The sequence below is a fragment of the Hemiscyllium ocellatum genome, chromosome 28 (assembly GCF_020745735.1).
Source record: "Hemiscyllium ocellatum isolate sHemOce1 chromosome 28, sHemOce1.pat.X.cur, whole genome shotgun sequence".
Classification (NCBI taxonomy): domain Eukaryota; kingdom Metazoa; phylum Chordata; class Chondrichthyes; order Orectolobiformes; family Hemiscylliidae; genus Hemiscyllium; species Hemiscyllium ocellatum.
In genome coordinates, this window is record NC_083428.1 from 44030209 (window position 1) to 44044220 (window position 14012).

The window sequence follows — 14012 nt, forward strand, 5'->3', positions numbered from 1 at the left end:
AGAACTGTGTTGCAAATTAAAGAGTGAGTGCAAATGAGTGTGCACATCAGGTGCACTGACCCTTTTCTGATCTTTTGTTCATAGAATTCCTACAGAGTGGAAACAGGCCATTTGGCCCAACAAGTCCACACCAACCCTCCGAAAAGTATCCCACCCAGACACATCCCCCTACCCTATTTCTTTACATTTCCCCCTAACTAATGCACCTAACCTACACATCCCTGAACACCATTGGCAATTTAGCATGGCCAACTCAACTAACCTGCACATCTTTGGACTTGGATCTTGCTGCAGTTTGACCATGTGATAGCAGATAGTGTGAACTCACTGGGCCTTCTTACAGGGATTCTTCTCAATGAGAAGGGGCCCTCACGGGCAGCAAGTTGAGATTCTGTGCTCTTGGGTGCAGATGTTGGTCAAGGATTGTCAGATGTTCTCCTGCATGTAACTGTAATCTCCTCTTTTGCAGCTGAGCCAGTCCCCTGTCCATTATGAAGAGTTGTGTATTTTTGTTCCCACAATGGAGGCACAGAGCTCACCGAATCGTCATTCACGTTCCTCAGTTGGGGGTTCTGATCCAGTGCCCTCAGACTCTGCTCCTGACAGGTGGACTGCTAATCAATCAAAACAAGTGTCCTGTGGCACTCCATTACCCCCAAGAGGAGATGGTCAGAATTTGCCTCCTCTTCCACTTCCACGCCGAGGAGTCACCAACTCGAAACCAACACCAGAGACTGGAGACTTCTCTAGTGGTCAGCCTCCTCTCCTGCAAGTGAAGACACTTGACCTTTCATTCAGCCAGCTGACTGCCTCCTCTATGGAGCAGGAGCCCATTCCTGCTGTAAGTTCTGCTCAACTCTTATTCTCACACTCAATGGATTTGGTTTAGATATCTGGTCTGGAACAGTTGCCTCCTCTGAGGTTTTGACTGGGAACTTCAATTGGCCAATTTTGACGGTATTAGAGAGGAACTTTCAAAGTTGATTGGGGTAAACTGTTAGGGGGCAAAGAGATAAGTAGGTGGGCTTTTAAAAGTGAGATTGAGAGTTCAGGACTGTATGCTCCTGTTAGAATGAAGGGCGAGTCTGGTAGGAGCAGGAATCACTGGATAACTAGAAACGTTGAGGCTCTCATCAAGATTAAGAAGGTGGCATATATAGACATCTGGGATTAAGTGAATCTCTTGAGGAGTGGAAATGCAGTACTTAAGAGGGAAATCAGGAGGGCAAAAAGGGGATATGAGAGAATCTTAGCAGATAAGGTTAAGAATAATCCAAAGAGATTCTACAAAAACGTTAAGGGCAAAAGAGCAACTAGAAAGAGAGTAGGATTCGTTAATGAGCAACAAAGCTGTCTCTCCCACAGAAGATGGGAGAGGTACTGAACAAATATTTCACATTGGTTTTTACTGTGGAGAAAGACATGGAAGCCAGGGAACTTGGGAAATAAATACTGATGTCTTGAAAACAGTCCATCTTACAACAGAGGAAATGTTGGTCTTAAAGTGCATAAATCTCCAGCACCTGATAAAATGTATTTCAAGATATTGTGAGAAGCTAGGGGAGAAATTCTGGGGGCCCCAGCTGACAGATTTGTATCATCTACAAACGTGGGTGAGGTGCCAGAAGATTGGAGATGCTAATGTTTACTTATGAGAGATTGCAAGGAAAAGCCTGGGAACTATAGACTGGTGAGTCTGACATCAATGGTAGTAAGTTGTTGGAAGGGATTCTGAGATATAGGATTTACATGCATTTGGAGAGGCAAGAACCAATATGGGTGGCACAGCAGCTCAGTGGTTAGCACTGCAACCTCACAGTACTAGGTACCCAGGTTCAATTCTAGCCTCGGGCAACTGTCTGTGTGGAGTTTGCACATTCTCCCTGTGTCTGTGTGGGTTTGGTGAAATGGCCAAGCTAAATTGCTCAAAGTATTTAAATTTAATTAATTAATATGGAATTGAAAGCTATTCCAGATGACCATGAAACCATTATCAATTGTTGTAAAAACACATCTGGTTCACTAATAGCCTTTTAGAGAAGGAAATCTCCATCCTTCTCTAATCCAGACTGTCAGTATTGCAGCTCACTCTTAACTGCTCTCTGGAAATACCGGGCCAGCCTCTCTGATCATGGGAAATAAGGAATGGACAACAAATGCCAGCCTTGCCAGCAATACCCACGTCCCATGAATGAATTGTTTCTATAAATGAGGAGAATTTCACAGACGTTTTGTTCTGTCTCTTATGTGGAAGTCTCAGGAATTCTTGGGCAGAGTGAAATGGCAGGAGAAAGGTTCACATCCATTTTCCAGAGAGTTCAACATTGGAATGGGAGCAAAGCAAATTTGTTTCAAGTTTGTTTCAATCAGTCTACAATGCAGATCCTTGTTGAAGGACTCACTAAAATCCAAGTAGACAACATCCATTTTTCTCGGTCGCATCCTCAAAAGTTCAGTCAAGTTTCACCAATGCTCTGTAGAGTTGCAGTAAGACCTTCCTGTTTTATAGTCCAACCTCGTTATCTCCAAACAATTGGAGAAACTTATTTAAGGGGATGACACAAATAGGTTGGAGGAAGAGCGCCTCATCTTCCGCCTGGGAACCCTCCAGCCACAAGGGATGAACTCGGATTTCTCCAGTTTCCTCATTTCCCCTCCCCCCACCTTGTCTCAGTCAATTCCCTTGGACTCAGCACCGCCCTCCTAACCTGCAATCCTCTTCCTGACCTCTCCGCCCCCATCCCCTCCTCCGGCCTATCACCCTCACCTTGACCTCCTTCCACCTATCACATCTCCCTCGCCCCTCCCCCAAGTCCCTCCCCCCTACCTTTTATCTGAGCCTGCCTGGCACCCTCTCCTCATTCCTGATGAAGGGCTCTGGCCCGAAACGTCGAATTTCCTGTTCCTTGGATGCTGCCTAACCTGCTATGCTTTAACCAGCAACACATTTTCAGGTCTGATCTCCAGCATCTGCAGACCTCACTTTTTACTCGATGACACAAATAGGCCATGACAAACATCTAAAGAGTGTATGGATGAACTGCAACAATTGTTGGTTCCTGTCTGGCGCAGAAATTAAATCAGAAAGATGGCCTAGTCATGGCTAACCATGGAAATAAGGGCTAGTACAGATTCGGGAAGGGGCGTACAAATTGGTCAAACAGGGCAGCAGATCTGAGGATTGAAAGCAATTTAGAATTCAGTCACGAAGGACAAGGGGATTGATTACGAGGGACAATAAAGTACAAGACTAAGCTTACAAAGAACATACAAACCGATTGCAAAACGTGTGAAGAGAAAAGTGTTAGCGAAAGGAATGCAGGTCCCTTACAGTCTGAGAAAGGGGAAATTATAATAAAGGATTTGCAACCTGGAATTCTAAAAGAAATAGCTGCTGAGATAATGGATATATTGCTTGTAATTTTCCAAAAATCCTTGGATAAGGATTTTGACCGTCAACTCTATCTTTGCATCTCATAATTTTGTAAATTTGTATCAAGTCACCCCTCAGCCTCCGCCATTCAAGAGGAAAGAACCTGAGTGTTTCTAGCCTCTCCTTGTAGCTCATACCCTCTAGTCCAGGCAGCATCCTGGTAAAGCTTTTCTGTATCCTTTACAAAGCCTTCCTGCATTGAACATAATACTTTCTGTGGCCTAACCAAACATTTACAAAGACACATCCTGACTCTTGTACTCAATTCCCCAAACAATAATTGGCAAGCTTGCCACATACCTACTTTACCACCCGATCTACTTGCATGGCCACTTTCAGGGAGCTATGGACTTGAAGCCCAAGATCCTTCTGTACATCAGTGCTGCACAGAGACTTCCTATTAACTGTATATTTTTTTCCTTAAGATTTGATCTCCCAAGGCTTGAGAGCAGAATCTCATGCTGAAGTGAGGGAGTTCTACATTCTCAGTGAGGCATAGTTTGCAATGAGATGTTACTCTGTCCTGTCAGGATGATGCTAATTTTCCTGTAACACTGTTTGAAGATAGCTTCACCACATTGCCTCACCCAATTCTTATCCAGAAACAAATGATCTGATCATTAAAACTCGAAAGCTAAACATTGCAGATGTTGGAAATCTGAAATAAACATGGAAACTGCCGGAAATTCCGAACAGCAATGCCAGTGTCTCGATAGAGAACCAGAATGACATTGACAAAAGCACAAAGGAGAAGTACAGCACAGAATAGGCCCTTCGGCCCTCCAAGCCTGTGCAGATCATCATGCTCTAACTAAACAAAAAAACAAATCTCCTGCCCCTATTTGGTCCATATCTCTCTTTACCCTCCCTGATCATGTAACCATCCAGATGCATCTTACATGTCACCAACACGCCTGCTTCCACCACCTCTTCTGATGATGCATTCCAGACTCCTCCCACACTCTGTGTGAATAACTTCCCTCGTGCATCTCCCTTAAATTCCCCCTCTCATCTTGAACCTGTACCCCCTTGTAATTGAAATTTCAACCCTGGGAAAAAGCCTCATGACCGTCCACCCTATCTATGCCTCTCAATTGTGTAGACCTCTATCAGGTCTCCTCTCAGCCTCCGTCTTTCCAGTGAAAGGATTCCTGCCATTTTAACTTTTCCTCATAGCCAATACCCTTGAGACCAGGCAACATCCTGCACTCACTCTCCAAAGCTTCCCTATCCTTCTGGTAGTGTAGCGACCAAAACTGTACACTATACTCCAAAAGCAGCCTAACAAGGGTTGTATATAGCTGCAACATGGTTTGCCAGCTCTTGTATTCCATGCCCCAGCCGATGAAGGCAAGCAGGTCATATACCTTCTTAATCACCTTGGCCACCTGTGTTGCCACTTTGAGAGAACTGTGGACCTCACACCCAGATCCATCTGAATGTTAATGTTCCAAAAGGTTCTCCCATTTACAGTATAATTCACACCTAAATTTGATCCTCCAAAATGCGTCATCTCGCATTTTTCCGGATTAAACTCCATCTGCCATTTCTGTGCCCAAGTCGCCAAACTATCTACATCCTGTTGTATTCTTTCACAATCGGCACTAACAGCAACTCCCCCAATCTTCGTGTCATCTGCAAACTTACTAATCATACCACCCACATTTTCCTCCAGATCATTTATATATATACTATAGACAACAGAAAACCTAAGACTGATCCCTGTGGAACACCACTAATTACTGCTGTCCATCCTAAAAATACACCCTTCCACTGCTACTCTGTCTTCTATGACCAAGCCAGTTTTGTATCCATCTAGCCAGCCCACCCTGAATCCCATGTGATGTTAGATTTTGTACCAACCTGCCATGGGGGACTTTATTAAATTCCTAACTAAAGTCTATATAAACTACATCCGTGGCTCTTTATCAATTATCTTTGTCACCTCTTCAAAAAATCCAATCAGGTTGGTGAGACATGACCTTTCCCGTACAAAACCACGCTGCCTATCACTAACTAGTCCATTTTCTTCCAAATGTGTTTATATCTTGTCTCTCAATGTCTTCTCCAAAAGCTTCCCCACGTAGATGTCAGGCTCACCACCATGAATTATCCTTGCTTCCTTTCTTAAACAACACTGGCTAATCTCCAGTCCTCTGGAACCTTGCCTGTGGTTAATGAGAATGTGAAGATATCTGCTAATGCTCTAGCTATTTCTTTAGATTAGATTCCCTACAGTATGGAAACAGACCCTTCGGCCCAACAAGTCCACACCAACTCTCCGAAGACTAACCCATCCAGACCCATTCCCCTGCCCTATATATACCCCTGACTAATGCACCTAACACTAAGGACAATTTAGCATGGCCAATTCACCTGACTTGCACGTCTTTGGACTGTGGGAGGAAACCGGAGCACCCGGAGGAAGCCTAAGCAGACACGGGGAGAATGTGCAAACTCCACATAGACAGTTGCCTGAAGCGGGAATCGAACCCAGGCCCCTGGCACTGTGAGGCAGCAATGCTCACCACTGAGCCACTGTGCCACCTTTGCTTGCCTTTCATAGGAACCTGGAATAGATCCCATCTGGCCCTGTGGACTTGTTTACCTTAATGCAAGTTAAGATACCCAAAACTTCCTCCTTTAATATATTGACATTCTCTAGAGTTTTCACACACTCATCCCTGAACTCAACATCCGCCATGTTCTTCTCCTTGGTCAATACCAAAACAAATTATTCATTAAGGATTTCTCCCACTTCCCGTGGCTCCACCTATAACTTCCCTCCTTTGACCTTGAGTGGGCCTACTCTTTCCCTTGCTACCCTCTTTCTTCTAATATATGCATATAAAAACCTTGGGATTCTCCTTGACCCTATTTGCTAGACATTTCATGGCCCCTTGTAACCTTGCTGAAAGTTAACTTCTGTTTTTCTCTCTCTGCACTCTCCCCACTCTTCAAGTTTCTGTTTTTATTACTTGTTCACCACCTCATTTCTCTCTGTGTGCAAATACACACAATCATAGAATGCATGCAACACATTCAGCCCATCTTGTCTGGGCTGTCCCTCTGCAAGAGTGACTCAATCAGTTCCACTCCTCCACCTTTTCCCTATGGTTCTACACATTTCTTCTCTTTGAATCTCCTGAGACAAGACCTAGCCCTCCATCGCCATCACAGTGACAGACTATCCTGTCACTAGTACCTTGTTGTCTGTCAGGACTGATGTGTTGCCCAAATTACAATGCTGACAACTCTTCAGAAAGAATTCACTTACCAGCAAAGTGCTTTGGGACGTCCAATCATTGTCTAAGTGCAACATTTTCTTTGAGAAATGTGTGGGAAAAGTGTTTTGGGTCAAAACCTAACTGTAATCCCGTTGAGGAGAGGCCAAAGGTTCTATTCCCCTTTTGTCCTTGTGTGAATATATTCTGCCTGAATCCCCCTGTCCCCTCACAACAACACTTGCAGCAATGACTAGAGTTCAAAAGTGTTTTCTTGGCCTGATAGTGTTTGGAGAATCCTATTGGGTTCTTTGGAAGAGAGGAAAGGAGACCATTCAGGTGACACCTCTAGTGAGTAAACAGCAGCTGTCACCTGACAATGCTGGAGCCTCAACATCAGGAGAGTTAGTGGGTGAACTGTCTCTAAGTTGCATCTTACTGCCAATGTATCAGTTTTCTCACTGACCATCGGCCTGTGTCCGACTGAAAAGAAACCTTTGTTCAGGAAATGTCTGTAAATTAATGGATTGTCTTTTTTTATTTCAGGTGTCTGCTTCTGATCCCCAGAATTCAAGAAATCAGCCCAGCAGCCCTGATACAACAAACTGTCATTCAAATACTGAATTTAAGCATCAAGACAATGATAACCTCAACAGAAGACAGTCTAACCCCATTCCTCCTCCAAGACAGCCCACTGATCACCCTAACCCTAGGCCCATCTCTCCCCAGAGACAGCCCACTGATCACCCTAACTCCAGGCCCATTTCTCCCCAGAGACAGCTCTCTGATCACTCCAACCCCAGGCCTATCTCTCCCCAGAGACAGCCCACTGACCACTCCAACCCGATACCTATCCCTCCCCAGAGACAACCCACTGATTATCCTAAACCCAGGCCAATACCACCCCCAAGACAGTCCACTGATCAGCCTAACCCCAGGCCTATCCCTCCCAAGAGAGAGCGCATTGATCACTCCAACCCCAGGCCAATCCCTCCCCAGAGACAGCCCACTGATCACTCCAACCCCAGGTCCATACCATCCCCAAGACAGCCCACTGATCACTCCAACATCGGGCCGATCCCTCCCCAGAGAGAGTCCACTGATCACTCCAACCCCAGGCCAATCCCTCCCCAGAGAGAGTCCACTGATCACTCCAACCCCAGGCCAATCCCTCCCCAGAGACAGCCCACTGATCACTCCAACTCCAGGCCAATCCCTCCCCAGAGAGAGTCCACTGATCACTCCAACTCCAGGCCAATCCCTCCCCAGAGACAGCCCATTGATCACTCCAACCCCAGGCCAATCCCTCCCCAGAGAGAGTCCACTGATCACTCCAACTCCAGGCCAATCCCTCCCCAGAGACAGCCCATTGATCACTCCAACTCCAGGCCAATCCCTCCCCAGAGACAGCCCACTGATCACTCCAACCCCAGGCCAATCCCTCCCCAGAGAGAACCCACTGATCACTCCAACTCCAGGCCAATCCCTCCCCAGAGACAGCCCATTGATCACTCCAACTCCAGGCCAATCCCTCCCCAGAGACAGCCCATTGATCACTCCAACCCCAGGTCCATACCATCCCCAAGACAACCCACTGATCACTCCAAACCCAGGCCAATCCCTCCCCGGAGACAGCCCATTGATCACTCCAACCCCAGGCCAATCCCTCCCCAGAGAGAGTCCACTGATCACTCCAACATCGGGCCGATCCCTCCCCAGAGAGAGTCCACTGATCACTCCAACATCGGGCCGATCCCTCCCCAGAGAGAGTCCACTGATCACTCCAACCCCAGGCCAATCCCTCCCCAGAGAGATCCCATTGATCACTCCAACTCTAGGCCAATCCCTCCCCAGAGAGATTCCATGATCACGATACTAACATGAAATATACAGGTGACTCCTCTTCAACTGTGAATGATGATGACCTGCCTTTCCCAACACAAAACAACTCTCATCACTCTCCCAGGATCACACGTAATCAGGACCTATCACGGGGTCAGTCCCTACCACAAGGTCAGCCCCACAGACCCACCATCTGTTCAATGCCGTTTGGTGAGAAGGAGACAGTGGAAGGTGCTCAGTTGCTGACTGAGGGAGAACAGGAAAGTGGCAGCTTTGATCTTCCTATAGAATATATGACTCCTCCTCCATATGCTCCTGGATATTAACCCAGCCAAAAGATTGTGAAGATGTAAAGTTACTGATAAAAGATTTTTGCCTTTAAAATTGTTTAAGCCAGTCCCGAAACAAATCCTGGATTATTGTAGCTTGCCATTAACCTGCTTCCCACTTGCTGCCTTATCTCGCTCTTGAAAGGAACCTGGGGACAGGTCTCACTGACCTGGTGAAATCTAAAATAAAAACAGGATCACCAGAGAACCTCTGGCAGTGTCTATGGAGAGAATAACAGAGTGAAGGGTTCCAGTCCCACATGACTTTTTAGTATTTTGTTTTTATTTGGTGAAAGGGAAGAGCTGAGAGTGGGATTAAATTCAATGACCTGGGGACTGGGATTTTTATGATATAAATCCATGAGTCTCAGAGGGATAGAAAGCTCCAACCATCCACATTGTTAAATGTGATGATAAAATGATAACTCACTATTTCCATTTAAAAATAAAGTTGTCATTTGTGAGTCCAATCAATCTCATTGTGTTTCTGATTTCAATGAGGACTATTAAATAATGAAGCACAGAAATATAAGAAACAGGAGCAGGAGGAGGCCATTCAACCCTTCAAGCCTGTCCCACTATTCAGTACGATCATGGCCAATCATTGAACCCTGTCCCCGATCCCATTTTCTCCCTGTACCCTTTGATCCCTTTAGCTCTAAGAACTATATCTTACTTCTTTGTGAAACACCAATCCCATATCCTGAGACAGTGAATTTCCAGCCTGAGCATGCACACAGCCTCTCCAATGTTCCACACATGCCGATTGAGGCATTGATTTCCCATTGTTAGGAAACATGTGCATGCAGTAAGAAAATTAAAGGGAATTCTGACTATGATCCCTAGTTCTGGACTCACCAGTCAGTGGGAACCTCCATCTACATATACATGGTTACAGTTTTATAGGTTTCTATGAGATGCCCCTCTAGTGAATATAGTCACACTAATCTAGTCACACTTCATACGTCAGTCCTGCCATCCCAGGAGTCAATCCAGTAAACCTTTTTTTTGCATTCCCTCCACAGCCAGAACATCCATCCTCAGATAAAGAAACTGGGACTGCATACAACACTCCAAGTGTGGTCCCACCAAGTCTCTGTACAATTGCTCCTGTACTTGAATCTTTTGACTATGAGAGCAAATGATACATTTGCCTCCTTGACTACCAGCTGCATCTGCATGCTCACCTTCAGTGACTGGTGTACAAGAACACCAGGTCGCATTGCACTTCCCAATCTACCACCATTCAGATAGTAATCTAACTTCCTGTTTTTTGCTCTCAAAGGAGATAACGACACATTTATCCAAATTATACACTTGCTCAATCACTCAGCTTGTCCAAATCACACTGAGGCTTAGAGTTATAACGGACTCAAGCATTTTTGGAGGTGACTTTGTCAAACCCAACTTCATCTAAAAGCAGAACTATTTGTCAGTTCACCCTGCCTTTGTGTGACCTCTATATTCATTCCTAAACTGAGCAGTTTTGATTTTTGACTTTACGCATGAGCAGACCAAATATGAGGATTTGTGCAGAAAATCCTCTCGTGGTGAGAATGGTGGCTCAATGTAGAGACTCTTGGTGGAGGAGTATAATAACCAAGTTAATCAGAAAAACATTCAGAGATATCACTCCTAGAGAGGTAAGATGACTTGGTGTGGTGTGAGCTATAGGAAGGATGTGGAAGCTTTGGAAAAGGTTCAGAGGACATTTACTAGGCTGTTGCCTGGTATGGAGGGAAGGCTAAGGGACTTGAGGCTGCTTTTGTTAGAGAGAAGAAGGTTGAGAGGTGACTTAATTGAGAGATATAAGATAATCAGAGGGTTAGATAGACTAGAATGTGAGATGCTTTTTCCTGAGATGGTGATGACTAGCATGAGGGGGCATAGCTTTAAATTGAGGGGTGATTGATATAGAACAGATGTGAGAGGTAGTTTCTTTACTCAGAAACTATGGGGAGTGCGAAACGCACTGCCTGCAATAGTAGTGGACTTGCCAACTTAAAGGGCATTTAAATGGTCATTGAATGGATGAAAATGGAATAGTGTAGGTTAGATGGGCTTCAGATTGGTTCCACAGTCAGCGCAACATCAAGGGCTGAAGGGCCTGTACTGCACTGTAATGTTCTATGTTCTAACTGACTATGCTGTAAAAGCTGAGCTCTAGCCACTTCACTGTCTAAGCTCAGTGATGGGGCAATCATTAGAAAGAATTCTGAGGGACAGAATGTATCACATTTAGAGAAACCTAATGAAGGATGGTCAGCATGGATTTGTTAAGGGAAGATTGTGCTTGAAAAGTTTGATCAAATGTTTTTGAGGAATAACCAGGAATTTTGCCGAGTCTAATGATGTGGACTAGAATGAGGTTTTTGATAGGGCTGCTCTTGACAGACTGGCCAAGAAAGTGGGAGGCCATGTGTACAGTTTTGGTCTCTTTACCTAAGAAAGAATATGCTTGCCCCAGAGGGATTGCAGCAGAGATTCACTGGGCTGACACTGGGGATAGCAGGACTGTCCTGTCTGAAGAGATTTGTTCAACATGTTAGGACGGTTCTACCGTCCCCGTGTTCGTTTCGGAGGAATGAGACACCGGGTCAGATTTTAAGAAACAGACTGCTTTATTCGAGAGAGAATCGAGTTACAGCGAGGTATCAGGCTTGCTGGAGAAGGCGTTCTGACTATTTTTTAAATTTGTCTATCCTTTTGTTCTCTCACATTCCAGAGTTACATCCTTATTTGGTAAAAAGCAGAATTTTCGTATGTGATTGGGTCTCGCCTGATAACGTTCTATTACCTCAGTTTGAGCTACATGTATCTAGACACGGCTCTAATGTCCTGTTATCTCTCACCCTCCCTGGGGCCTCTTCAGGCTATATCATCAGCTTTTCAGTCTGTTCTTAGTGTAACATAATGGCTTACTGTTGTCTAGTGAAGCTAACAAGTTCCAGACTTGCTAATACTACCTTACGTGAGCACTACCTAACAATAAAGTTTCTTACACTACCTAACCTTAATAATGGATCCCAACAAACAGTATTCACTAAAGTCTCAAAGGACGAGGGGGATCTGATTGATAAAAATCTAACAGGGCTGGACAGATGCAGGGAGGATGTCATCCCAGATTGGAGAGTCCAGAACCAAGGGGCCCTAGTTCAGGATACAGGTAGTGAACCTGTGCAATTCTCTACAACAGAAGGCTGGGGGGTGAGAGAGTGGTGGTAGGGTTTGGTGGGGTGAATTCAGTCACTGATTATATTCAAGAAAGAGCTAAATATATTTTATGGGGAGATAGTGGGAATATGACATTGATATAGAGAATCAGCCGTAATCATACTGAAATGCACAACAAGCTCCAAGGACTGAATGACCTACTCCTGCTCCAATTGATCCAAGGCAAAGTGACATATTGGATCAAAAATTGGCTGAGAGGCAGGATGCAGAGGGTAGAGGGATGTTTCTGTGACTGGAAGACTGATTCCAATGGGGTTCCACAAGGTTCAGTGTTGGAGCTGTTTGTGATTTATGTTAATGATTTGGACTTAAATGTAGTTGGGGTGGTGGTGGTGGTGATCAAGACATTTGCAGATGACATGAAAGTTGGTATGGTGGTAAATAATCAGGAGGATAGCCGTAAACAGCAGGAGGAAAATGGACTTGAGGAGTGTTGGATCAGCGATGAACTATTGAAGGGTGGAGCAGGCTCAAGGGGCTGAATGGAAGAAAGTGAGGATTGCGGATGCTGGAGATTAGAGTCGAGAATGTGGTGCTGGAAAAGCACAGCAGATCAGGCAGCATCCGAGGAGCAGGAAGGGAACATAAAATGAAGATTAGGAGAGCTAAAGGGGGGACATGGAAGGATACTGTCAGGTAAAATAAACGAAAATCCTAAATTGTTTCACCAATACATTGAAGGGTAAGAAAATAAGATATAGGAGCTGAATTAGGCCATTCAGCCCATTGAGTCTGCTCTGCCATTTGACCTTGGCTGATATGTTTCTCAATCCCATTTCTCCTGCCATCTCCCCCATAACCTTTGATCTCTTTACCAGTCAAGAACCTATCTATCTCTGTCTTAAATACACTCAATGACACGACCTCTGTGGCCCTCTGCAGCAATGAGTTCTACAGGTTCACCATCCTCTGGCTGAAGAAACTCTTCACCCCAGTTCTGAAGGGTTATCTCTTCACTGTGAGGCTGTGACCTTGGATCCTAGTCTCTCCCACTCTGGTCCATGTCCATCCTGCCAAGGCCTATCAGCATTCTGTAAATTTTAATGAGATCTCCCTTCATCGAGTACAGACTCAGAGACCTCAACTGCTTCTCATATGACAACCCCTTAATTCCTGGGATCATTCTTGTAAATCTCCTCTCAGCACCCTCAAATGCCAGCACATCTATCCTTAGATGTAGGAGGGCCCAACCTGCTCACAATATTCCAAATGTGGTTGGACCAATACAGCCTTAGCAGCAAATCACTGCTTTTGTATTCTAGCTTTCTTGAAATTAATGTTAACACTGTATTTGCCTTTCTAACTGCCAGCTGAACTTGTCTGTTAACCTTAAGAGAATCCTAAACCAGAACCCCCAAGTCCCTGTGTGCTTCAGTTTTCCGAAGCCTTTCCCCATTTAGAAAATACTCTATGCCTTTATTCTTCACATAACCTCACTCTTTGCAACAATAGACAATAGGTGCAGGAGTAGGCCATTCAGCCCTTCGAGCCTGCACCACCATTCAATATTACATTATATTCCATCTGCCACTTCTTTGCCCACTCTCCTAACCTGTCCAATGGCTTTGGCAGCCTCCCCACTTTCTCAACACTACCTGTCTCTCCACCTATCTTGGTAAAGGGATATCAAGGGAAAAAGTAGAGCTCCTTCAGGACTAAAATGGTCATTTGTACATTGAGCAGGAAGGTGTAGGTAGGGTTCTAAATAAACATTTTGTGTCAGTATTCACTGGTGACAGGGATGATGTCGGTATCAAAATCATGGAAAAGAACTGTGATATGCTTAAATAAGTTGGCACAGACAGACAGGAGGTTCTGACCAGTCTGGGCAGCTTAAAATTAGGTAAACCTCCAGAGGTGAGGCACTTTAATAGCATTAGCAAAGTAAGGTAATATATGGTGAATGATAGGACCCCAGAAGCACAGAGGATCGAGGGACCTTGGTGTGCA

At 45.0% G+C, this 14012-nt stretch overlaps 1 protein-coding gene across 1 annotated transcript in view; it reads left to right on the forward strand.

Annotated features, from left to right (window-relative positions):
- Positions 1–9217, forward strand: part of LOC132829035 (uncharacterized) — a 50816-nt gene extending 41599 nt beyond the window's left edge. Inside the window, exons 5-6 of the mRNA XM_060846308.1 lie at positions 470–841; positions 7204–9217. Of these exons, the coding sequence (XP_060702291.1) occupies positions 470–841; positions 7204–8541 (1710 nt within the window). The 3' untranslated portion in view covers positions 8542–9217. The remainder of the gene's footprint in view (positions 1–469; positions 842–7203) is intronic.
- The last annotated feature ends 4795 nt before the right edge of the window (positions 9218–14012 follow it).